The sequence below is a fragment of the Chlorella variabilis genome, assembly GCF_000147415.1.
Source record: "Chlorella variabilis unplaced genomic scaffold CHLNCscaffold_3, whole genome shotgun sequence".
Taxonomy (NCBI): Eukaryota; Viridiplantae; Chlorophyta; class Trebouxiophyceae; order Chlorellales; family Chlorellaceae; genus Chlorella; species Chlorella variabilis.
The window spans coordinates 2062503-2086340 of NW_005435085.1; the positions used below are offsets into that span (position 1 = coordinate 2062503).

The 23838-nt window shown below is 68.1% G+C and overlaps 5 protein-coding genes across 5 annotated transcripts; 3 read left to right on the plus strand and 2 right to left on the minus strand.

Moving 5' to 3' along the window:
• The first annotated feature begins 203 nt into the window (after nucleotides 1-203).
• CHLNCDRAFT_29945 (hypothetical protein) lies at nucleotides 204-4529 on the plus strand. Its single transcript, XM_005850681.1, has 13 exons — nucleotides 204-479; nucleotides 680-750; nucleotides 955-1029; nucleotides 1164-1243; nucleotides 1453-1534; nucleotides 1849-1942; nucleotides 2189-2318; nucleotides 2577-2677; nucleotides 2912-3039; nucleotides 3147-3239; nucleotides 3395-3447; nucleotides 3596-3668; nucleotides 3836-4529. The coding sequence occupies exons 1-13, from the start codon at nucleotides 212-214 to the stop codon at nucleotides 4043-4045; spliced, it is 1458 nt and encodes a 485-aa protein (XP_005850743.1). The 5' UTR covers nucleotides 204-211; the 3' UTR covers nucleotides 4046-4529.
• A 177-nt stretch (nucleotides 4530-4706) lies between these two features.
• Nucleotides 4707-8092, plus strand: CHLNCDRAFT_50463 (hypothetical protein; the record flags this gene model as incomplete). Its single annotated transcript, XM_005850682.1, has 12 exons — nucleotides 4707-4794; nucleotides 5087-5232; nucleotides 5413-5492; nucleotides 5687-5761; nucleotides 5930-6051; nucleotides 6203-6316; nucleotides 6519-6640; nucleotides 6828-6890; nucleotides 7049-7177; nucleotides 7399-7451; nucleotides 7619-7691; nucleotides 7880-8092. The coding sequence occupies 12 exons, from the start codon at nucleotides 4707-4709 to the stop codon at nucleotides 8090-8092; spliced, it is 1278 nt and encodes a 425-aa protein (XP_005850744.1).
• Nucleotides 8093-8392: 300 nt separating this feature from the next.
• CHLNCDRAFT_56983 (hypothetical protein) lies at nucleotides 8393-10704 on the minus strand (the record flags this gene model as incomplete). Its single annotated transcript, XM_005850963.1, has 7 exons — nucleotides 8393-8573; nucleotides 8876-9006; nucleotides 9229-9332; nucleotides 9671-9882; nucleotides 10008-10059; nucleotides 10202-10279; nucleotides 10579-10704. The coding sequence occupies 7 exons, from the start codon at nucleotides 10702-10704 to the stop codon at nucleotides 8449-8451; spliced, it is 828 nt and encodes a 275-aa protein (XP_005851025.1). The 3' UTR covers nucleotides 8393-8448.
• Nucleotides 10705-14009: 3305 nt separating this feature from the next.
• CHLNCDRAFT_17431 (hypothetical protein) lies at nucleotides 14010-15952 on the minus strand (the record flags this gene model as incomplete). The annotated part of the gene is made up of 4 exons (XM_005850964.1): nucleotides 14010-14091; nucleotides 14360-14460; nucleotides 15325-15596; nucleotides 15883-15952. Coding segments are annotated over 4 exons (525 nt in total), but the record flags the coding sequence as incomplete, so codon positions are not given.
• A 1629-nt stretch (nucleotides 15953-17581) lies between these two features.
• CHLNCDRAFT_140889 (hypothetical protein) lies at nucleotides 17582-19817 on the plus strand (the record flags this gene model as incomplete). The annotated part of the gene is made up of 5 exons (XM_005850683.1): nucleotides 17582-17617; nucleotides 17987-18187; nucleotides 18341-18481; nucleotides 18717-19524; nucleotides 19738-19817. 5 exons carry the CDS (start codon nucleotides 17582-17584, stop codon nucleotides 19815-19817), a joined length of 1266 nt encoding a protein of 421 aa, XP_005850745.1.
• Nucleotides 19818-23838: the final 4021 nt, after the last annotated feature.

A 23838-nucleotide genomic window follows, 5' to 3' on the forward strand; every position in this document is an offset into this window, starting at 1 on the left:
GCAGGTGCAGGGCTGCCCTGAGCACTCGTGCTCGCTGCATGGCCTCTGCTGCAGGCTAACGTCTATCGGAAATGTGGCGATGGAGCCGCCCGGTTCAGCAGCAATTTGGGTCTGCCAGATGCTGCCCCGGTCAATATGTGTGCGCTGGCAGCTCCGACTCGACACCAGTTTCTTGGCCTGTCCACAGTCCCGTATGTCCAATTCTCTCACCATGCAAGCCTGCACGTGGACCCGCGGCCACAGATCGCCGACCTGCAGGTCGTCGGCAGTGGCGCACCCCCGCCGCCTCCTAGCGAGGCCCTCGACAGTGCGCTGCTCTGCACTCGTCGAGGAGAAGACGAAGGATGCGGGTCAAGGCAAGGACGGAGCCAGCGGGGAGGAAGACGCCGCTGCTGCCCTAGCGTCGGCGCCCGCCACCGGCCTGGCGGCGGTGCCCCGGCCTCCCAAGCTGCCAGTGGCAGAGACCATCTGCATGGAAGGTGTGTGATCCGGCAAAGGATCCAGTAAGCAGCGGTGGGCAACAGCCAGCCAGCTGCGGCCCGGGGAGGAGCAGCAGGTTGCGCGCCGGCTACCTGCGTGTTAGGGTTCTCGGCAGCTGTGACCCTAGCGGCTCGGGTGGCGGGACGCGCCCACAGCTGCCAGCTGCACAGATCATCCCGCGGCCGCCGCCGTGCTGCAGGGTTTGGCTGGGACAGCTGCAAGGATGGTCACTGGTGGAAGAAAGTGGAGACGACAATCCCAGAGCTGCAGGTGCGGTTGCTGCCGCAGTTCCTGCCTGGCGAGCGGCAGCGCGGGAAGCCACCCCCGGGCAGGAAACCGCCCCTGTCGCAGGAGCCAAACCAAGGTCCAGGACTTTACGGCAGCTGCAAGGAGTCAGAAATCTAATTGATGGTGCAGCTGTTGGCTCCATCCCTTGTTTGCATGCCTCGGCTGTTCCCTCTGTTGTTTGCGCAGGCCGCCGGCATCACACACCTCTGGCTCCCGCCACCCAGCCAGTCCGTCTCGCCACAGGGCTACCTGCCGGGGCAGGTGCGCCCCCTCACAAGCGGCATGTAACATTGCATACCTGCACCAGCCTGCGTGGCAGTGGTATTTTCGGTATCCCTCTCTCACAAGCATAGACCAACTCCCGCTGCCTCCTCTGGCCCCCCGCCTACCGTCAGCTGTACAACCTTAACAGCAACTACGGATCCAAGGAGGAGCTGGAGAGCCTGAACAAGGCGCTGCTGCTGGCGGGCATCAGGTGCGCCACCTACCTGCCACAACGTGGCGCAGCCACGCCTCCATCATGCCGCTGTCCCTGGGTTGGTGCATGTTGGTGCTTCCATGGCTGGCAGCCTTCCATGCCAGTGCCAGCAAGCATATGCCCACACACTCCTGATGGCGTGCTTCACCCCTCGCCATGCGGTGCCCCTTAAGCATGCTCCTTCGCCACCATGTGTGGTGCTGCAGGCCGGTGGCCGACGTGGTGATCAACCACCGCTGCGCCCAGTTCCAGGATGAGAACGGGGTGTGGAACAAATACGGCGACGACGTGAGCCCGCGCGCCTGCTGCGCCTGCTGCGCCCGCTGCGCCCGCTATGCCGCCTGCCTGCCGCGCGTTGCTCGCCGCTCAGCAGCACTGAACTTGCTGCTGGGTGTGTATTCCCTGCAGGTCACGCATGACGGCAAGCGCATCAACTGGGACAAGTGAGGAGCAGGGCCGCCGCTGCGGCAGAGCCTGCATCCTGTTTTGAGTGCACTGCCCGGCCTGCGCCCGACCTTAACACACAGGAGATGGCTGTGCTGGCTCAGCTGCCTCCTCCCCTCTCCCTCGTGTGTGCTGCCAACCCGCTGAGCTGCTGCTAGCCCGCTGCCTGCAGGTGGGCCATCACCTGTGATGACCCCGTATTCCAGGGCACCGGCAACAAGGACTCTGGGGACGACTATGCGGCGGCGCCAGGTGGGCAGGGCGGGCGGGCTGCGGGCCGCACCCAGCAGGGCGGGGCAGGGCGTGGTGGAGCGTGGAGCAGGGCATGCGAACAGCACGCCTCGCCAAGTGGCTGCCTTGCCGCTGCCAAGGCGCCGCGCTGGCGGGGTCTGTCCTCCTTCTTGTGCACCATCCCTAGCTCCCTCCTCTCTCCTGCCAGGCACAACGATCTCCTGACTGTGACTTGTATCCGTCTTCCTCTGCTTTCTTCCCCCGCAGACCTGGACCACCACAACCCCGAGCTGCGCGACAGCCTGGTGGACTGGCTCAACTGGCTGAAGACCGATGTGGGGTTCGAGGGCTGGCGCTTCGACTTCATCCGCGGTTACGCCGCCAAATACGTCAAAGAGTGAGTGGGGAGGCTGAGCGGGTCCGGGGGCGGGGTTGGGGGAGGGGAGCAGGCAGTACGACGGGATCACGAAGGGAGTGTCCGCTGGGCTGTCATCTCCTGCTGGGCCTCACTGTGCCTGGGGTGCCTGGCCTGACGGCCATGCCCCTCAACACCTTGCCCAAGACCCTTTGCCCCTCCCTCCTTCCCCCACAAGCATTCGCCTCCACCACCAAACTCACGCAAGCACATGCACACCGCCCCACCACCGCCCCGCAGGTACATTGAGCGCACCACCGGCCCCGACGTGTTTTACGTGGGCGAGAACTTTGTGGACCTGCGGTGGCAGGACTCCAACCTGGAGTACAACCAGGACGAAGGTGCGGTGTGCAGCGGTACCGCAGCCGTACCGCAGCAATCGTGCCGCCTGCCCCCTGCTTGCTGCGTCCGTCGCGCGGCATAGGCCTGTGCGCATCTGCAGGAGACGGGCTGCTGCTTGGGCCACCCACCTGCCTTGCCTGGCCTGATACGCTCTGTAGCCAGCCGGCCTGACCTGTTCCCTTCCCACCCCACCCCCTCCCCGTCCCTGCCCCGTCCCTGGCCCTGCCCTGCAGCCCGCCAGAAGCTGGTGGACTTTATCAAGGGCACCCAGTACTGCACGCTCTTCGACTTCCCGACGAAAGGCATCCTGCAGGCAAGCCCCGCTGGCCCGCTGGCCCGCTGGCCCCGCCTGCTCCGTGCTGTGCACAGGCCTCCTGGGTGCCATCCTGACTGTCCCCCCGCACCCCTTGCCGCCACCCGTCTCGGCTGCAGGAGGCCGTGAAGCACACGCAGTACGACAGGCTGAAGGACGGGCGGGGCAAGGCGCCTGGCCTGCTGGGCTGGTGGCCGGAGATGGCCTGCACCTTTGTGGACAATCACGACACCGGCAGCAGCCAGCAGGTGGGCAGCGCTCCCAGGATGGGCTCCCACTCCTGGCTCCCGGCTTGCTACAGGGTCCCCCAATGCCAGCCAGTGCCAGCCCGCGCGTGGCCCGAACCGCCCTCCTCCTCCTCCGCTGCTGAAGCTGCCGCCCCTGTCGCCTTGTGTCCCTGCAGCACTGGCCCTTTCCCAAGTTGCATGTGATGCTGGGCTATGCCTACATCCTCACGTGAGCGGGGCCGCACTGCTCTTGCCCCCGGCTGCTCCCCTGGGTACTGCCACCGTCGCGGCCAGCTTCCTCGGGCTTTTGCCATTCTACCAGCTGGCTTACCCCTTGACATCCCTCCTCTTCCGCAACCGGTGTGTTGCGCCTGCAGGCACCCCGGCATCCCCTGCCTCTTCTGGGAGCACCACTACGACTGGGGCCTGGCCGATCAGATCAACAAGCTTGTGAGCTGCTGCTGCTTCTGCTGCTGCCGCCGGCTCTGCTGCTGTTGCTGGTCCTGCTCCTGCTGCTTCTCGTGCCGCTGCTGGATTGTGGTGGGACCAAACGAGCCTCTGCCTCGTGCCATGTGTGGCGCGTGTGTGCCTGAGCCGGGCCCCGGTTGCCGCCGCAGGTGGCGCTGCGCAAGCGGGCGGGCATCCGCGCCGACTCCAAGCTGGAGATCCTGTGCGCCGAGGGCGACATGTATGTGGCGCGCTGCAACGGCAACGTCACCATCAAGATGGGCCCGCGCTACGACATGGGCGGGCTGGTGCCCAAGGAGAGCGACGGCTGGAAGATGGCCGCCAAGGGCCAGGACTTTGCCATCTGGGAGAAGGCGTAGAGGCCATCCGTCGGGCCCCCGCTGGCAGGCCTCATGCGCTGGCGCAGCTGGCAGTGCGGCTTGGGTGTGGTTGCCCTCGCCCGCTGTTCCGCAAGAATGGATGCACGTACAGTAACCCGAGGTCCCCTGGGCCTGCTTTTTTCATCACGCGCTGCCTTGCGCCCTTGCGAGGGCGCATGGCAGCCCAGCCATTTTTTTGCTAGCGCCGCCGCTGACAAATAACAGCACTGCTGATGTTGGTCGTAAGTATTGGCCTTTTGTCAGTTTTTATATGTGTAGCGGCACCCCTCGGTTTTGGTTTCGTTGTTGTATTCTACACTGTTCGGAGCCGCCCTTTTTGAGCTCACGACTCGTCCGTCGGACGGCTGACTTTCCGCTACGATTGGTGGGAGTTCATCCCTTTGTTGTGATGCCTGCCTCTGCACAGCTTGCGGGGTGATGAGATGAGTCCCATGGCGCAGGGCACATGTAACAGGCAAGGTTCAAACAAGACTGCTCAGGACTGCCACCTTCCCAGCGGCGCCGCCGCCACGCCTGTGAGCTGGCGCGCGTGGCATGACGTGGCGGCGGCTGTGGTGGGAGTCCTTGTGCGCGAGTCCTCCGCAATCCCAGGGGCGTTATCACGCATCTACCATGTCCTCTGAACCCGACTGAGGCCCCAATGCCGCAGTCAACCGCGTGCTTCCAACCAACCCAGGCCGCTCTGGCGCCCAGACCGGCCCAGGCGCCTCGGCTGCGGCTGAATGCAAGTCGCAAGAGCGCCGGCCAGCGGCGCGCCGGGCAGCTGGTCAGAGCCTTTGCGCCCAGCCGCACTTCCGACGGCGCCTCGATGCTGCCCGATGAGCTGGCCGCCGTGCGCCCTCCAGCCATCCCCATGAACGAAACTATCCTGCTGGAAGGCGAGATGCGGGCATAGAGCACCCAGGGGCTGGGCAGGGGCGAGTCGAGGGGCGCTGCGGCAGCGGACCCATCAGCGCCGTGCCATCACCGCCAACCGGGCGCCCCACCCCCGCCACCCTGCTCCTCGCTCATTCCCTGCAGGCTTCGGCTGGCAGTCGTGGGAGGGCGACCGCTGGTGGCGCACGATGCGCGGCCAGGTGCCCGAGCTGGCTGCCCTGGGCATCACGCACATCTGGCTGCCGCCGCCCTCCGCCTCGGTCTCCACGCAAGGCTACCTGCCAGGACAGGTGTGTTTCTGCCGTCAATTATCTGGCAGTGTAAGCTTACACTCTGTTTCTGCCAAGGTTTCTGAAGAAGCTTTAGACAATGCTGCTTTGCACTGCAGCGTCGTGGGCTGCGCATGCATGTGCCTTTGCTCAACACAAGCCCTTCCTGTCCCTGCACGTGCTGCCCCGCCCCTGCCGCAGCTCTACATGCTCAACAGCCGCTACGGCACGGGCGCCGAGCTGCGGGCGCTGTGCGCCGACCTGCTCAAGGCGGGCGTCAGGTGCGGCGGCAGCGGCACGAGCGGCCGCCTGCCTGCTTTCTCGATTTGCCGTCCGACCGGCTCTGGGCATGCGCCTGGCGCTGGCTGACATATGCTGTTCCACCGTCTGGCTGCTCAGCCCTCTTCCTCGCCCACCCTGCTGATGCTACTACTGAGGAAGTGTGACAAACGCCCTGCCCGCACACGCTTTGCAGGCCTGTGGCCGACATAGTGATCAACCACCGCTGCGCCGACGCCCAGGACGAGTCTGGCACCTGGAACATCTACAGGTGATCCTGTGGCTGGTGCTGGTGCAGGTCGCTGTGGCTTGATGCACGCCTGTTGGGATGCACAGCCTGGAGGAGGCTTGCAGGGGGTTGCAAGGGAGTGCCTGCGACTGGCGTTGACTGTCGCTGCCCGGCCTGGTCAAGGGTGCCTGGCGGCTGCCCCCTGCGCAGGGACATGGTGCCGCACCCGGGCAAGAGCATCGCGTGGGGCCGCTGGGCCATCGCAGGCAGCGACAGGCAGTTCGGAGGGCAGGGATCGCCGGACAGCGGCGAGGATTACGGCCCCGCACCGGGTGCTGCCGCTGCCGCCGGGCCTGCTCCTCTGCCGCCTGCTGCCGCCGCCCCTGCTGCGTTGCTGCTGGCGTTGATCCCAGTTCTGCCGCCATCTCCATTGTACTGTCTGTCTGTCTTCCTCTGCTTTAAAAGTTATTTGCTGCGGTGCAGATCTGGACCACACCAACCCCGAGGTGCGCGACAGCCTGGTGGACTGGCTCAACTACCTGCGCCTGTCAGTGGGCTTCGAGGGCTGGCGCTTCGACTTTGTCAAGGCGAGCTCGGGTGCCGCCATGTGCCCCGCCCTGCCCCTGCCAAAGACAGTGCCGGCCAGACCCCAGCTGGGCGCCGTACCCTGGCCTGGAGGTGCCCTCCCGCCAGCTGCCAGCAAACCTGTCTGCCTGCTGCGCCCGCTGCGTCCCCGCCGGGCCGCCAAGGCCTTGCCTGTAACACATCCTGCTGCAGGGCTACGCCCCCCGGTTCACAGGCGAGTATGTGGAGCGCACGGTGGGGCCCGACGCCTTCTGCGTGGGCGAGCTGTTCCTGGACCTCAAGTGGAGCAACTCCTTCCTGGAGTACGGCCAGGAGGCGGCCCGCGGGCAGTTCCAGGTGGGGTGGCTGGCTGGGCAGAGGCGTGGCGGGGGTCGTGGGGGGATTATCACTTTGCCCACTGTGGGTCGCGGTGGTGGCGGCGGCGGCGCGTGTGTGTAGGGGTAGCTGTAGTGGTAGCCTTTGACTGTGGATTATTGTAGGTGTGATTCCTGCCTGGGCGCTCCTCGCCCGACGCTGTGCGCAGGACTGGCTGCGCGCCGCGCGGCACTGCTGCCTCTTTGACTTCCTCACCAAGGGCCAGCTGCAGGTGAGGTGGCCAGCCGGCAGGCTGAGGCGGTCCATCCTGCAGCACCGGTGCTGTGCCCACCACTTCCGGCAACGCTGCAAATTGCCTCACTCCTGCACTACCGCACTGATGCTGTACCTGTACCGCTGCCGTACCGCTACTGTACCGTCCTCCTGCAGGAGGCGGCCAAGCACCACGAGTACGACCGGCTGCGGGACGGGCAGGGGCGCGCCCCCGGCCTGCTGGGCGCCCGCCCCGAGCACTCCGTCACCTTTGTGGACAACCACGACACCGGCAGCAGCCAGCAGGTGGGCGTGTGCTGGGGGCGGGCAGGGGTGGAGGCGGCGGTGGTGCCGGTTTGTGTGTGTGTCATACATCATGTGGTGGGCGTAGGGACGGGCGCCGGTCCCGCAGCAGGGCAGGCTCTGGAGACGAGGAGAGCCTCTTCAACCGCTCCTTCCAAGCAGCTGTTGTCTGGAGATTTGCCGAGACGCTTGCCTGCCTGCCTCCACCCGCCGTTGGCCCGCAGCACTGGCCCTTCCCGCGTGGCTTCCTGGGACTGGGGTATGCCTACATACTCACGTGAGCTTCACCAGGGGCGGAGGACTGTGGCAGCTGCAGGAGGTGTCGTGTGTTGGGCTGCAGTGCAGGGTGTGGGCAGTGGAGACAGCTGACAGAAGCTGGCGGCAGCAGCGTGCAGCAGCCGATGGCTGCACCTTGTTGTGAGCGGCTGGCCTGCCTGCCTGCAGGCACCCGGGCATGCCCTGCATCTTCCACGAGCACCTGCAGGACAGCGGGCTGCGACAGGCAATCACAGAGCTGGTGGGGAGGGCCGCTGCTGGCCGCCCTTCCGTGTGGGGAGGCGGGGGAGTCGGGGAGGCACCCCCTGGCTTCGCATGCAGCCCCTGGGGCAGGGTGGCACGCACCCACCTCTCCCTGCTCTGCCGTGCCACGCATGTCCACGTGCCGCATGCTGCTTGCTCTCTCGTGGTCCGTGGCTGCCGCCGCAGGTGGCGCTGCGCAAGCGGGCGGGCATCCGGTCTGACTCCAAGCTGGAGATCCTGTGCGCCGAGCGCGACATCTATGTGGCGCGCTGCAATGGCAACGTGGTGCTGAAGCTGGGCCCGCGCTTCGATATGGGCGGGCTGGTGCCCAAGGCGGCCGAGGGGTGGCGCCTGGTGCAGTCGGGGAACGACTATGCTGTTTGGGAGAAGGCCGCCTGAGGCTGCGGGCGGGTGCGACAAAAACATCGATGGTGGTGTGGAGGGAGGACGCAGGGTGCCCGGCTGGGAGGTCCACACAGGCGGGACATCCACACCAGAAGCACATTTAAGGAATTGAGCGCAGGGAGACACACACCATTTCATCCGGAGCGGCATGCGGCCCGCTGATGTTGTGACGGCCCGCTGATGCGCCTGACTGTATTTGACAATGGAGTTTTTTTGCGCCTGCAATTTTGCCACCCAGGATGTTCAACCCCTGAAACCTATTTCCCACCGACTACTCCCTAGCCTTGAAATTTTGATTAATGTTACACTGCCAGCGAGGCAGGCGCCGTGCACGCTGCGCGCGTCGCCGCTCACAGCGCCAGCGGGTCTTTGGAGTTGCATGGGTGCTCCTCGGGGGCTGGGTAGTAATTGAAGTGCAGCTGCCCCACATCCTCGCCCCGCACCTTGGTCCACCCCTCCTGGGTCACGTGGTAGGCTGCAGGGCGGCAGAGAGGAGGAAGAAAGGGAGGGATTCAGAGAGAGGTGGGAAGGAGGGAGTCGGACAAAGGCGCCAGGGCAAGGAAGCAGCGGCCAGGCGCAGCAGCCTGCCAAAACCGCTCCCAAAAAACCTCACAGCCGCAGCCGCAGCAGCAGCCGCAGCAGCGGCCGGGGCAGGGGGGCTAAGCACGCACACACAGCACCACACACACAGCACCACACACACACACACACACACACACGGTGTGTCACACTGCACCACACACAGTGCCACACGCAAGTAAGCAAGGGCTGGCGCACCCGACACAGTACCGCCCGAGGCGGCGTCCCGAAAGGTGGCGTGGTAGATGGAGCGCTGGCCCAGCTCCACCGCCTCCTCCACGCTCAGGTCCCAGCGGTAGCCCTCATCCAGCACGCCGTAGGCGTAGAGGCTGCGGGGAGGGTGGGTATCGGTGGCGTGGGTATGGGCATGGGTGTGGGTGGCGGTGGTGGGGAAATGGCCCGGGCGGCGGCAACAGGATGACACTGCCCCGGCATGTGGCGAGACGGCGCCGGCCTGCGGTTTGCCAGCGGCAGGCGGGCGCGCCGGCCTGCGCATCCGGCGCCTGCTTGCGGCGGCAGCCGGGGCACGCTGCGGCGGCGCGGCGGCGCACCTTCCCGATCCGACAGAAAACAGCTTGCCCTTGGTGCGCTGACCGTCAGAGTCGACATAGTAGAGGCCCGGCCCCGCCTCGTCCCAGCCCGCCACCATCGTGCCCTGCAGGCGGCACAGAGCACAGGGCGGGCGTGGGTGGCAGGACGGACGTGGGTGGCAGGCGGTGGCGGCCGGCCGGCAGCACGACACACGCGCGGCCGCCAGGCCATGCGCTGCTCTGCGCCAGCTCAAACACGCCCGCGCAAACACGCCGGCAGGCAGCGCCGCGGCGGCGGCCTTGCCCACCCACTAGCGACACAAGCCCAGGCCGGCCGCTCCCACCCAGCCACCAGCACATAACCAGCCACCCACTCCCCACCACCACACAACCACCCACCCACTCCCCACCACCGCGCCCCCAGCTCCCCACCACCACCCGCCTGCCCCACCCCTTCACTCACCATGGACAGCCCCATGCCTCGGTAGGAGAACATGGTGTTGGCCAGCAGCTTGGAGGCGCCCCGCACCGTGATGCGCTTGCCGTTGGCCAGCTCGTACAGGCGGCACTGGCGCCCCAGGTTGCGCTCCCAGAACTGGCAGTCGGCGGCGCCGCCCGCCATCGTGCCCAGCAGGTGCGGGTTGATCTCAATCACCTTCTTCACCGTCTGGGAGGCTGCGGGGGGCAGGGGGGGCGGGCAGGGGTGGATGTGGTTGTGTTTTGGCAGCGCCAGGCCCGCAGGCGCCGGCGGGCAGCCAGCGGGTGGCAGCAGGAGGCGGCGCCAGCGGGCGGCTGCTCACAGATGTAGGAGCCCTGGGAGGCTCGCGAGTCGACCGCGATGATGACTCCCCCCTGTGGCAGCCCATGTGGGGGAGGCAGAGTGAGGCAGAGAGCGGGCCAGCGAGCAGGCATCAGAGAGGCAGAGGGTGGGCAGCGAGCCGGCATGCCTGGCGCAACAAACCGTGCGCCAGCGGCAGCAGCAGGTGTGCCCCACCTGGAATATGAATCCCAGGGTGGTGGTGCCGTGATTGGGCTTCACATACTCCACCACCTCCCGCTCAAACGAGTCGATCTGCGGGAGCAGGACACAGGCGGCAGGAAAAGAGGAAAAGCAGGCGTAACTTGTAAGCGACGGAGTGCGCCGCGGCGGCGACGCCCAACGGAAGGTGGCGGGACGGTAGGACGGGCGGGCGGACTGCTGGGCAAGAATGCTTCCGGCTGCTGGAGCAGAATACTGGTGCAGACGGGCAAGCAGGCAGGCCTGGGTGCACAGTGCAGCAGCAGCGCCACGCCCGGCGACAGCGGTGATCGCCGCCCGCCGGGCATGCTGATCGGCAGCCACCGCACGTGGCCCTCCTCCCGGCAACTCACATCTGCGACTGCTGGCAGCGGGAAGGAGTCCACAGCAACGCCAGACACGCCCGCCGCTTCTAGGCCGCACGGCTCGCGGCCTGCCCCCGCCGCTGGCTCCAGGCACGACAAATCCAGCTTCATCATCGTCGGGCGCCACAGCGCCGCGGTCTGAAGGGCTGCCTGCTCCCCGGCCACCGCCGATCACAAGCCAATCAGTGGACTGGAGGAGGTGGAGAGAAGGGGAAGGTGCAAAACAACAGAGATTGACGGAGCCGACGAGCGCAAGCCTGAGGGCAGCCAGGGAATGCGCAGCATGCCCGTCGCGCAGGCGGGTGGCGGCGGTGGGCGCACTTCAAGGGGGAGCGATCTTTCTGCCACATCCTGCCGGCATTTTATCCTCCAACACCCAGATCGGTTCAGCAGTGTGCATGATATGCCGTTTGAAAGCTTTTGATCAGCCCCACCGTGCCGTACCCCACCCGACAGCCTATGCTGGCATCTGTTGTTCGCTCACTCATCATCAATGGTGCTGCTTGCATGCGGATTGTTGCAAGTAGAGCAGCGATACATTGTGTATAGCATCATTCGGCTGTCATGGTTGCCAGCCAAAAACTGGGGCGTCGGGGGTGTTGCAGCGGAAAGGGAAATCAGGAAAAAGAGTGAAACCAAGGGGAGGACCAAAATTGTCGGCTTGCTTTAAGGGAAAAGGGCAAACTGTGGAGCCTAACATGGAGCAGGCGTACACATTCTCAATGGCTGAATACATCTGGGTGGCTGTGGCGCCGGGACATCCACCTGCCGATCTATGTGTGGGCTGACGCCTGCAGGTTGTGGGCTGTGTGCGGTGCCTCGTAGGCTGCCTGCTTGAACTCTGACGCCAACTGTGCGCTCTCGACGTCAGAGGGCGGCCCCGACAGCATTGGCGCAGTGCGGTCGGCTGGGAGGCACAGCCGCTTGCGGGCAATGCTGCAAAGCACAGGGCCAGGGCGGGGCAGGCACGGCGGGTCAGCGCCAGCGCTGCTCACAGGCAGGCAACAATAGTCAAACACCGCTAGGCAGCTCAGCAAGCAGCCACAGGCGCAGCTGCAAGCATGCACGCATGCACTGGGGAGCGGCCCGCCTAGCGCACTCACAGATCGAATGCGACCGCCGCCACCGCCACCAGGTAGAGAGCAAACTCAAACCAGGACAGAACCATGACGGCATTGCGGGCCGAGGCCTCCGGCATCCCCGCGTCCCCCGCCTGCTTGCCGCGCTGCGTGGCCATGACGGCTGCCGCCAGCCAAAACATGGCGCCAAAGCAGGCGACCGAGCCGTTGACCGGCGCGAGGAAAGCGCCGGGGCCGGAGCGCAGGGTGGAGGCCGTGCCTGCCGCCATCAACAGGCCGAAGAAGAGGGAGAAGTAGCTGGTGATGGCCAGGAACTGCGCCAGGGGCAGGGAGGTCGGGAGGGAGGGCGGCAGGCGGATCAGGCATCAGGCACCGTGCACGTGACGGGGAATGCTCCATATGTATGCGCCCTGCTGGAGTGCTGCAATGGCACATGGCTGCAGGAGCGCAGCGCCTGCCGGGCTGACTGCTGCAGAGGCAGGAGGAGGGAGAGGGGCTGCTGCGGTGCGCCTGTGCGGTACGCGACACGGGCAACTCACGTCGCAGATGTCGCCGCCGCCGCTCAAATTCAAGAGGCAGGCGCCGCCTTGCTGGAGCGTGGTGCTGGACAGCACGGCAATCACCACCGCGAAGATGGCCTGCGGGGAGGCGGAGAAGAGGGGCAGGACGTCGAGAGGGGGGGGTAAAGCGCCTGAGATGCGCCGCCGCCATCTGGTAGATTGTCGAGGTGAGGCAGCAGCGCCGCGCCCGGCACGCGCGCTGGTGTGATTACTGGCACATTTCTATCATGCCAGACGCCTGTGGGACGCAGAGTCTACCTGCAGAGCGAGAACCCCCGCCAAGTAGTGAGCAGCGCGTGGAGCCATCTCTCAACGCTTGAAGGCAGATATATCGAGATGGGGGCAATGTATCAGAGGACGATGCGAATAGGAGGACACCAACGCGGGATGGGCTGTCATTCATACAGCATGCAAAGCGGCAACCGCCGACAGCGGGGCAGAATGGTTGGCTCGACCAGCCGCTCCTCCCTGGCGCTGCGGGTGGGGTTTACAGATGGTCTACTGAATGGAACAGCAAAATGGGAATGAAAGGCAGCAGCCGGGGAGCGGAAGTGTACAAAAAACCAGGAGGCCCCGATAGTGACACAGCGGCGCCGGCGGGCAGATGCCACGATGCGGCGCCAGCGGGCAGGAGGTGTTGGGAAGGGGCAGCAGGAGTGCACGTCCCGTGTGCTGGAGCAAACACATGCACGGGAGCGATACAGGGGGTGCAGGGGGTCGGGAAGGAAAGAGGCGCCCCTCGCAGGGGAGGGGTGGTGGAGAGGGTTCCAAAAAACGCGCCCATTCATTCGAGGAGAGTCAGCATTGCGGCAGGGGGAGGGGAGGCAAGAGCTGTGCGGTCAATCACGAGAGAGCGCGGCGTGCAGCGGGGCATGAGCCCCTAGCACACGCCAGCGCCGGTCGTAGTCAAACAAAAGGGCTCACCGCCCTGGCACAAGAGGCGCCGGAGTGGTGAGGGTGGCGGTTCGAACGTGGCAGATACACAAGAGTGCAGATCGGTGCAGGTGAGGTTTGCTCAGCGTGCATGGGGATGTGCAGTGGGGGCGAGCGCAGGCGGCCGCGGGCACGCTGCCGCTGCTGCTGCCCTTGCAGCAGCGCAGCAGGGCGGCAGGCTCCGCCTCACAGGTCCATCTCATTTGCCATGCTGGTCGCCGCATCCACCTCCTCCCCCTCGTCATCTGCACCGCAGGCAGGGCAGCGAGGAGGGCGGCATCGGCTCCAGCACTCGCCCGCCACTCCGGGCCGTGGGCTCAGCCCTGCCATGCCAGCGCCCAGCGTGCCGCACGCTCCTCCCAGCCGTGTGGCCCGCCACGGCCCCACCCCGGCCCCAGCCGTGTGGCACCTCCCCGCCGGCACCGCGCACGGGAACACCCGCGCCACTTCTCCCCACGGAACATGGCAGTACGATGATCGGCAGTACAGCGGTACTGCCTGTCCCGCCCACCCGTGTTGTACTTGTAGTCGGTCGTCACGCTCAGCTCCACAGCCGTCTTGCTCAGGCCGCGGCAGGAGAAGTAGAGGATGCGCTTGAGCTTCCTGCGGGCGGGGAGGAGGGCAGGGACGGGCCGGGCTCAGGCGGGGGCAGCTCTACGGCAGGCAGGAGAGGCTCAGGCGGGCAGTGCCTCCAGGCAGGCAGGCGGGGACGCTTCTCCCTCCCACACAGCTGTACACCCCTCCGTCCCACCGAGCTGCCCGCCGCTGGTAACACGGCGCAGCTGCCCGCCGCCGGTGGCCTGCAGCACGCCAGGAGCAGCCCGCCGGGAGCAGCAGCAGCCTGCTCTTGCCTGTTGTAGAAGAAGTAGTTGAAGGACCAGACGGAGCCCTTCTCCCCAAACGGATCACTCTCCATGTCGCTCTTGTAGCTGGCAGGGTAAGGCAGGCGGGAGGGTAAGACGGGCGATTGAAGTGGCGAGCGTGTGGGTGGGTGGGCGCACACAGGAGGCCCGACGTTGCGGCCGCAGGCAGGAGCGATGAGGGCGGCGGCGGGGCGCACGCTGCGGCCGGCCGGCCGCCGGCCAGGCCAGCCAGACCGGCTGGGCCTGCCACCAGGCCGCCAGCCAGCCATAGCCCGACAACCCCAGGCCACCAGCCCGACAGCCGCCTGCCCAAAGGCAAGCTCCCGTGCCGCACCTGTAGACGTCGCACTCCTTCAGGGCAATCGCCTCATCGATGGAGGACCACAGGCAGTCCAGCAGAGGCTCCTCCCCAAACCCGGGAGTCGTGTCCCACACCTGGCGGAGAAAACGGGCGACGGATAAGGAAAGGCGGGGTGAGCGAGCGGCGGGGTGAGCGAGCGGCGGGTGCGCGGGGGCGCGCTACGGCGGCTGCGCGGCAGCGGTATTCCCGGGTGGATCCCTCCACCCAGTACTAGCGCGCCGCCAGCCCCGGCACGGCGGGCGCTTCGGAGGGCGAGACAGGATCCGGGCGCTCTGGCAGCAACCAACCAACACTCAGCCGGGAGGCACCGGCACACCGAGTGTGCGGCATGGGGTGTGGAGCTGCCCTCCCCGCGGAGCCATGCCGGCTTGAGAGCTGTAGCACGCAGCTGCGGGCGGCGGCACGGGCAGGCGTGGCTGGGGCTGGATGCAGGTGGCATCGCTGCAGGTTCCGCCTCAAGCACGCAGGCAGGGGGCTGCGCCCCGGGGCTGCGCAGGCTCCACCTGAGGCGCCGCTTGCTTGTAGGAGGGGCGGCTCCAGCTGGCCCCAGCAGGCTGAGAACCCGCCGGGAAGCTGCTTGGAGGAGGCAGGGCCCTCCGCCGCACCAGCCTGAGCGCAAGCAGCACACCAGCCCTGCGCCCGGTTGCCCCCCAGCGGCAGAAGCAGCAGCAGCAGCGGCCGTGTGCGTCCCGCATGCCTTCCGGATCTGCCTCGCCTCCTGCCCCCTCCCATCCGCCTGCCTGCCAGCCGTACAAAGCCCCTCCCCGAGCGCCTCGCCAAGCAGCCCCTATCTGGTCCCCTCAAGACCCAGCCAGCCCTACCTCCAGCCGCCCAGCCTCCCCGCCCGAACCAGGGTGCCCCATCCCACCAAGCCGAGCCTGCACCCGCCTGGGCTCAGCAGCCCGCCGCCACTGCAGGCGGGTAAGGCGGGCGCCCACCTTGGATGCCTCCACCAGGTGCGCATCGATCGTCTCCTCTATCGCGGCCACCCCCTCCTCCTTCTTGAAGTGGTGGGCGCGCAGCAGGGAGAAGTCGTAGTCTGGGTAGATGTGGTTGAGGGTGAGGATGAGGTAGACGAGCGTCTTGCGGCTGCCGGACTCGTGCAGCGGCCCCACGGGCGACTTGGAGAGGGAGGTGGGCGAGGCGGAGCCCGCAGCCACCTCCTCCTCCAGACTGCGGCTCAGCTTCTTGTCCAGCCCCGCCAGCTTGCCTGCAGAGCCAGGCAGGCGTGTGACGCGGGCCACGTGTGAGCGGGGCAGGCGCAGGCCGCACCACGGTGTGCGGGCACGCGCTCGGGCCGCGCCCAGCGGCGGGCAATCCGGCCGAAACGCGCCCGCACGCCGCCGCTGCCCGCGGCTGCGCGGCCCAGGGGGAGGCGTGCTGCACTCGCGTGCTCCATGGCTCACAAAGCAGCTGGCCGCAGGCCGCAGGCACTGGCCTACGCCACTCAGGCGCCGTGGCCAGCCGGCGGCGGGCGGGGCGGCGGCGCCGCTCACATGAGTAGGCCTCTAGGTCGCCCTTGACGATGAGGTCCCCCACGTCAACGCTGTCCAGGAAGCTATTGATGCTGCAGGGTTCGTGGAGCGGCGCCGGGAGTGGAGCAGGGCGTTCAAACACCCTTGCCAGCCTCGGCGCTGGCCATGACCCCCCAGCAGGCGCCCCGCTCACCGTGCAAGCGTTGTTATGTCTAAGTACTTCATCGTTGGCCGCTCCTCGGTCTCAGCAACGTATACAGCGTGCCTCCCGGCGGCTCATACCCAGCTTGTCGTCGTTTCGGGCAGTCGGGGCGCTGGGAGCGCGGCTGGAGGCTCTGCAAACGTTTCGAGAGCCGGCTGGCGGGTGTCGGTCGGGTCGGGTGGGGGTCACAGGGCGGGGAGAGGAACAGGGAGGTGGGGAAACAGTGCTGTCGAGGGAGAGGCCTTGATCAGGCCACGAGGCGACAAAAATGTGCAGGCGCCCGCGGAGCGGGTGGTCCGCATCTGGGCCAGGTGGGAGACGGCGCATGCAGTGCCCCTCGAGTTCTTGGCGGCGTGCTCCATCCGCCGGTATTCGGCCACGCCTGCGTGATGCATTCGTGCCCTCAAACCTCTGTTCAATTCTACTGTGGATTCCCCCTGCACAGACTGCCTCAGTCTGACGGCGTTTGCAGGCAGCTGCCGGCGTCGCCACCACCCGCTGTGCCGCCTGAAGCCAACCGCGCAGCAGTGTTGGAGGCTCCTGCCGCTCACGAGGCAGCACATCCCGGCGGTTTCTTGCTGGAGGCTGGTTAGCCGCTGCTAAATGTGGCCAAACCAGCGCCTCGCAAGAGGCCCCAACAGCACCCGCTGATGTGGACCAACCCTCCTTGAAGGGGAGTTGTAGACGGGCGCCCCTGCTCAGTCCAGCCACCAGGGCAGCATTGGCAGACAGGCGCAGACATTGCATACGGTGGACCGCGGGGCCGCATTGAGCCTATGCTACCTGGGAGATGAATGGCTGGTGCTCCACCCGGCTGCCTTCTTGTGAGCACCCACCACCGCGGCAGTCGCTGCAGAGCACGCCAGTCGAGGCGGGTTCATAGAGGGATCTGTGTATCTGCAGGAGAAGCCACTAAAATCTAGCATGGCCGGCTTTGAACCTCGGATTGTCTTCCCGGCGCGTGGGCGCAGCCATCCGCAGGGAAGCGGGAGGGCCAACGGACACGAAGTGGCACCAGGCGGGCTGCTGGCCCTATCATGCCAGTGCTCTCGTGCCGCATTCCCCTGGAACCGCTGTGAGGATGCACAGGGACGTGGCAGCCCTACAAACAGCCACATGTGGCTGGGGTGACCCTGCGGCACGGTGGTACAGCCGCACGAGAGCGCTGCCTAACGCCGGCTGGCCTGGCGGGGCCCTGGCGCCGCCGCAGGGCCCCTGGCAGCCCAAAAATGGCACCCCGCGCCCCGATCGTGCGCCAGATAAGGTGGCGGGGCGCAAAACGCAAGGCCCACTTGGGAACCGGGGTCGACCTGGCCGCACAAATATCGGGCTCACCCCCGCGGCGAGCCGGCATTCTCCCTCACACTCCTGCAACCATGCTGCACTGAACTCGCTCTTCCTTAGGTAGCTGTTTGTCTTGTTCTAGCGGGTGTGGGTTCCACGGGAGAGGGTTGCGGAGCGAGGGCGACTGGCGGCTCGAGCGCTTCGTGCGGCGAGTGTGCCGCGTACACAGAGAAAATGCAGGCGCAGCGTGCCTTTGGAGTGGCTCTGAAGGTGGGCATCCTCAAACTGCTGGTCATGTTGTTAGCCCGCGCTTACACCGCGCCCCACGCCCCCCAGGCCCGTCCCCAGGCCATGTTGGGGGTCTGTCGGGGACGGCCAGGGCCCTGGGGGGGCTGCTGGGCACGCATTGGGCGTCGAGCCCAGGGGTGGGAGCTGCTCCTCTGGTCAAAGCCTGGCGTTGCCGGGCGGCCTGGCCGGCCCTCCCCTCCCCTGCTTGGGCCCTGGGACTGTGTCGTCAGAGGGTACAGCGCCCCACCGCTGCCGCCTGGGGCCTGCATGCACCTCCCCGGCGCGGCGCGCCGTCCCGCCAGCTGCGCCGGCCGCTGATCTGCCGTGCCCCGATCTCCGCCCCTCCCGCAGGACCTGGCCGCCGCTGGCTCGGCCCCCGTGGTCCTGCAGGACTGCCTGCGCTGGCTGGCGCTGCGCGGGCTCACCACCCAACGCCTCTTCCAGACAGCGCCGGCGGGCGACAAGCGGAAGCTGCTGGCGTTGCGGCACCTATATGACACAGGGCGCCGCCCGCTGCGCTCCAAGTCCTGCCGCGACAAAGACCCCTACCTGGTGAGCGGAGGCCCAGCCTCCCCGCGCCCGCGCTCGCCTGGCCGCCAACGGCAGCCGGGCCTGCGCCTGCAGCCGCTGCCGTCACGCTGCAGGCAGCCGCCGCTCACCAGGCAGCCGGCCCTCGCCTCCCTCCCCGCTCCCACCCCGCCGCAGATCGCCAACCTGCTGCTGCTGTGGCTGGGCTCGCTTCCAGAGCCGCTGTTTCCGGCCAGCCTGGTGCCTGCGCTGGTGGAGAGCCAGCAGAGCGACTATTACGAGGACCGCGTGAGCGCTGTGCGCGCGCTGCTCAAGCAGGTGCGCAGCCGCAGCAGCAGCCCAGCTGCCAGCTGCAGCTGAGCTGCCTCGGCGCCGCCCCGGCGCCACCCTGGCGCTGGCTCGCTGCGTGCCGGCCGTTGCCGGGCCTTGCCGCGCGCTTCGTTCGCCTTCTGGCATGCCCAACCTGGGGCTGCAGCGCGCGCGGCTTGCTCTCGCCGTGCCACCGGCCCCTCGCCAACCCCCGCGTGCCGCCGCCACCTGCGCCGCCCCACAGGCCGAGCCGTTTGTCGTGGAGGCGCTGTTCCCGCTCTTCGAGCTGCTGCACCACTACTGGATCAACCAGGCCGACCGCGACGGCAGCCTGCAGGAGCTGGCGCGGCTGCTGGCGCCCGCCGTGTTTGGCACGCCCGCCGAGCACGGGCTGCTGGCAGAGGACGGCGGCTTGCTGAGCGATACGGTTGAGATGCTGATCTCCGAATACCGCCCCCTCTTCACCCAGCCCTTCAACCTGCGCCGCTACGAGGCCGACGCGGCGCGGCAGGCGGCCGCCGAGGCGCAGCGCGCCGAGGCCGCCGCGGCCGCCTCGCCGCCCCTCCCCGCCTCCCCGCTGCTCACGCCCATCCGCTGCCAGCGGCTGTCGGTGATGGGGCCGGAGGGCGACTCGCCCTTCTCCGACTGCTGCGGCACGCCGCTGCCGCCCGACAGTCCCTTCAGCGCCTACGTGGCCGCCGACGGCGCCGCCGCCTCGCCGCCCTTTGGCGGCTTCCGCGGGCCATCGCTCGAGGGCGGCGGCGCCGCGGCCCCGCACCCCGCCTCCGCCGCCGCCCCGGCCTACGACGATGACCAGCACCTGGAGCAGACGTTCAGCGACCTGCTGGAATGCACGGTCAGCGGCATGCTGTTCGACGTGCCGCCCACGCCGCCGCGCGGCGCCCACGGCGACGGCGAGGCGTGCTACGGCTCCGCGCCGCTGGCGGGCGGCGTGCTGATGGGCGATACCGAGCTGGCCTGTGCGGGGGACCAGCCCATGTCTCCAGTGGCCGTGCTGCGTGACGGCGGCGACGAGTCGACCGACGGCTCGGGTGCGTGCCTGGCTGCCTGTGGGCTTTCTGCGGGAGCGACTGCGGCGGGCAATGCGAGGCGGCTTGGCTGCTGGGTGCCGGCGGCGGCGCAGTGTGCGGGGCTGGGTCGGGCCTGGCTGTCGCCTGCGGCACGCGATCCTCTCCACCGCAACTGCTGCTAACCCAGTGCTTTGCCCCGCCCCCCTTGCCCTCCCCGTCCCGCTGCCGCTGCAGACTGCGACGCCCCGCTGGCCAGCCAGCTGCCCTTTGCCTGGCCGCGCACGGCGGCGCGCACCATCCCTGCCACCTGCTGACCTGGAGGCCCCCACGCGCATGCAGGGCTGCCCCTCTTTCCCTCGCAGCCAGCCCTGCCACACCTTGTAGATCTGCTGCACTGCTGCACCCACCCGCGGGTCCACTGCCGGCGGCGGCGCCCTCTGTTGCCTTGTCAAGGGCGCCCCCGCCCAGGCGGCTGCCTGTGATAGCGCAGCCGCCTGCCCCTCCCCCCCTCCCCCCCCCCTATTTCATCCCTTCTGCCTGTGAACGCCAACGCAATGCCAAGGAAACCAAATCGCTTATCTTGCACTAATTATTCCCCCCCGGGCGCGCGACGCGCATGTCCAGTTTTTGATTGTCGCGCAGTGCGCCGCCCCGCCTGCACGCACACGCCACCGCCTCTTTGCGCGGTCGACCGGGGGCAGCTGCCCTGCCCCCCCATGTTGCAACCCTCCTGACCGCATTCCCTGCATCCCTCTGAACCTGGCCCAGCACCACCCTGCCGCTCCCCACCAAGCCCTTCCCGCCACTTTTCGTGTCCCGCTTGCGCCTCCACGGCACCCCCATCCCCTTGCACGCCGCACGGCACCGCGCCTGCCCCCCTTTGATTCCCATGCCCCCCCCTCTGTGTCGTCCTGCATGTGTCTGGGGTCCTGCACTTCTCTTCCATACGCACGCCTCCCCCCTTTTCCCTTGCCCCCTTTTCACTCTGGTCGCTGCCACGCAGCTCACCTTACAGAGCCACCCTCCCTCCACTTAGCGCTTTTGCTTCGGGTCTGGATGGCGGCGATGGCCCATTGCGGTCGCTGACTCATCTCTTTGCATTCACGCCACGCGCCTTTTCCCCCCCTTTTCTTTTGCACCCCGCTGTGCCGGAAACGAACGGCTGGAAACAATCGAATCGTTGGAAGAAGTTGTCCCCTCTCGCTGCCCGCCCCCGCCCAGCCGGGCGCGGCGCAGTTTTTCCCGCCTGCATTGCCGTCAGTGCCGTGCCGGTGCGTCCCTCCTGTCCCCGGGGCAGCAGCCCCCCTCTGCCGACTGCGCTCTCTGCGTACGATGTGGGGCCCGTCTTCTGTATGAATACCTGCACTTGTTTCCACCTGTACCATCTGTCCCGCTGCCCCCCAGCGTCTCAGCACTGGCAGCCTGCCGGCTCACCACACCCCCATTTCGCCATTTCATTCCCCGCATGCCCACCCCTGCATCTCGGCTCCTTTTCGTTGCAGCATTGTAAGGATCCATCCCACACTACCAGGCAGCAGGCAGGCAGGAGGGCCGGGTGGGACCTGTGGGCGAAGAGAAGGGCAAGGCACACGTGCCGGCACGGCTGTCCCATCACGCCGCCAGCAGCGGCACCCCCTCTGCCGCCTCCTGCAGGCTGACGGGCGCCAGCCTGCCCCCCGCAAACAGCAGGTTGCGGGTGGGGCGGTCCACATAGCTGGCCAGGTCGTCGTCGCGGCCGCCCCCCACAAAGCTGGTGCTGCAGGCGCCGTGGCGGGCCGCCAGCCCCGCCAGCGCCGCCGCCAGGCGGGCCTGCCCCTCGCGCTGCGCCTGCCGCGCCTGCGGGTCCAGGAAGCCGGCAGCCAGGACCGCGTTGCACACGGCCTGGCACAGCGCGCTGGGCTGCATGGGCATGCCCAGCCACAGCGCCAGCGGCAGCCAGGCAGGCTCCGCCGCGCCGCGGCTCGCGGGCGGCGCCGCCGCGGCCGAGGGCTCCTTCAGGAGCCGCACGTATCCCAGGCTGCCGCCCACGCCCAGCTGCTGCAGTGCGCTCGCCAGGCCCGCGGGCAGCACCACTTCCAGAGGCTGGCCGCTGGGCAAGAAGCCCACCGCTCGGGCCGGCGGGCCGCCGCCGGCCGCTCCGCTCGCGCCGCCGTTGCCGCCGCCCGCACCGCCGCCAGGCGTCGCCTCGGGGGACTCAAAAGGGTTCCAGCTGCTGCCGCCGCCGCCGCCGCCGCCCAGCGGGCCTTCTCCTCCTCTGCCGCCGCCGCCACCGTTGCTGCTGCTGTCGTCGCCTGCTGGCGCCCCGGGAGCTAGCGGGAGCGGCACGTCGATGGTGACTATGGGGGGTGCGTCGGAGAGCTGCGAGCGGGAGGCGGCGCCGGTGGCGGCGCCGCCGCTGCCGCCGCTCCCAGCTTCTGGCAGTACCAGCGGCTGGACCAGCAGGGCGGTACGCTGCAGGTACTCATTGAGGGTGTACAGGAGGAACTGGGCGTCGGCCACCACCGGCAGGCTCTGCAAATGGGGGGCAGGGCGCGGAGGAAGGAGAGGGGAGGGGACGACCGGCGGCGCAGACTGTGGGGAGAGAAGGGGTGGCGCAGGGGCGGCGCCGGCATGGGAGCAGAGGCTCAGGTGTGAGCAGCTGCGGCGTGGGAGGCCAGCGCAGGCAGGCCCTGCCCCGGCCGCAGCGCTGCATGGGCCGGCGCCGCCGCACCTGCGCCCGCACGGCGGCGGCGTCCCACGGCCACAGCAGCGCGTGGCTGGCGCCTCGCAGCTCGGCTGGCAGCCGCCGCAGCTGCTGGCCCGCGGCCAGCGCCAGCGAGCGCGGACCGCAGCCCGCCGCAGCGTACAGCGCCAGCTGCAGCCAGGGCGTCTGCGCCGCGGGGATGGGGCCGTAGTTGACGGGAGACACGGCGCGGCCCGCGGACAGCGGCAGCGGCGGGAAGGCCAGGCTGGTGATGGGCAGCACGGCGCCGTAGCTGTGGCTGAGGATGCGGAAGGCCTGGGGCGGGGGCATGCCTGCCAGGCTCTCCTTGCGCAGCAGCTCGATAGGGCGCCCGCCAGCGCAGGCTCGGATGCACTCCAGCACCAGCGCCAGAGACCTGCAAGCAGCGAGGACGGGCTGGCTGCTGGTCAGCGTGCGGGGTTCTGGGCTGGCCGGCGCGCTTGCGGGGAGGGACCAGCTCTGCGGCGGGCAGCACGTCGCAGGGTGCGGCTGCGCCCAGCCGCGTCGCGGCCAGGATGCACAACAGCATGGCGCCAGCCTGGCGCCGCCGCTGACCTGGCATAGTCCACCAGGCTCTTCATCTCGCCCTCGAACCCCTGGCTCATCTCCACGCTGGCGTGCAGCTCCGCAATCAGCTCCGCGATGACCTGTGGGTGGGCAGGGAAGAGGAGGGCATGAGGAGGTGGAAAGGAGGCTGGGCAGGCATGGAGGGGTGGACGGGATGCAAGCAGAGGGTGGCGAGGAAGGAGGATGGGGAGATGGGCAGGATACAGGCAGGTGAAGGAGGGTAAGCGAGCACACTGGGGCATGGTGAGGAGAGGAAGGGCCGTGGGCGGCATGGGCTGCCGGGGGCGGGGGCATGTTGCCATGCAGCCCTGCCCGTCTTTCCTCCTGCGCTCACCTCTGCGCCGTACACCCGGCCTCCCTCGAACAGAGTCACTGCAGAAGGCAGAGGGAGGCGCAGGCAGTGGGCGGGCACCAAGGCGTGCAGCGGCAGCAGGCGGCAGCAGCATGCCAGCAGAGCGGCTTGTGAGAGGGAGCAGCACGCGCGGCGGCGGCACGCCTGCGTGCGCCCCAGGGCATGCCCCCACCTGAGTGCTTCTTGCAGTTGGGGGTGAGGGCTCCCATCATCAGGTAGCCAGTCACCTGCAGTACATGCGGTACAGCAGGCGAGGTACAAAAAGGGAGGTACGGCAGGTGAGGCACGGCAGGGGAGGCAGGGCAGGTGAGACACGACATGTGCCAGGCGCGCCATGCCTGCGCTGTCACGCCTGCCCTCCGCTGGGTGGCAAGCGGCGAGCAGCTACTGCCCCCCACCCCACCCTGGCACACAAATCCCCAGCAGTGCGCCACACACACACACACACGCGCGCGCGCGCGCGGGCATGCATGCATGCATGCACGCACCTCAGCATCCACCACAAAAGCGATGCCGGCGCCGCCCTGGCCGGCGCCGCCCTCCTCGTGGTGGTGGGAGGGATCCAGCGGCGACTCTGCCAGCCCCTCGGGGCCCCTGCAGCACACCCAGGGCCAGGCATCCAGTTGGGAACGCGTGCGTATCCAGGCCAAGGCATCCGGTTGGGGAGGGAGGGCCGGGGCTCAGCGCTGGAGTG

Bases quoted from the DNA above. Each gene is read 5' to 3' on its own strand.
- CHLNCDRAFT_29945 (XM_005850681.1), top strand. From the start codon at position 212: ATGCAAGCCTGCACGTGGACCCGCGGCCACAGATCGCCGACCTGCAGG. The intron at 3,240-3,394 runs GTGGGCAGCGCT...GTGTCCCTGCAG, and splicing joins ACACCGGCAGCAGCCAGCAG to CACTGGCCCTTTCCCAAGTT. The intron at 3,669-3,835 runs GTGAGCTGCTGC...TTGCCGCCGCAG, and splicing joins CCGATCAGATCAACAAGCTT to GTGGCGCTGCGCAAGCGGGC.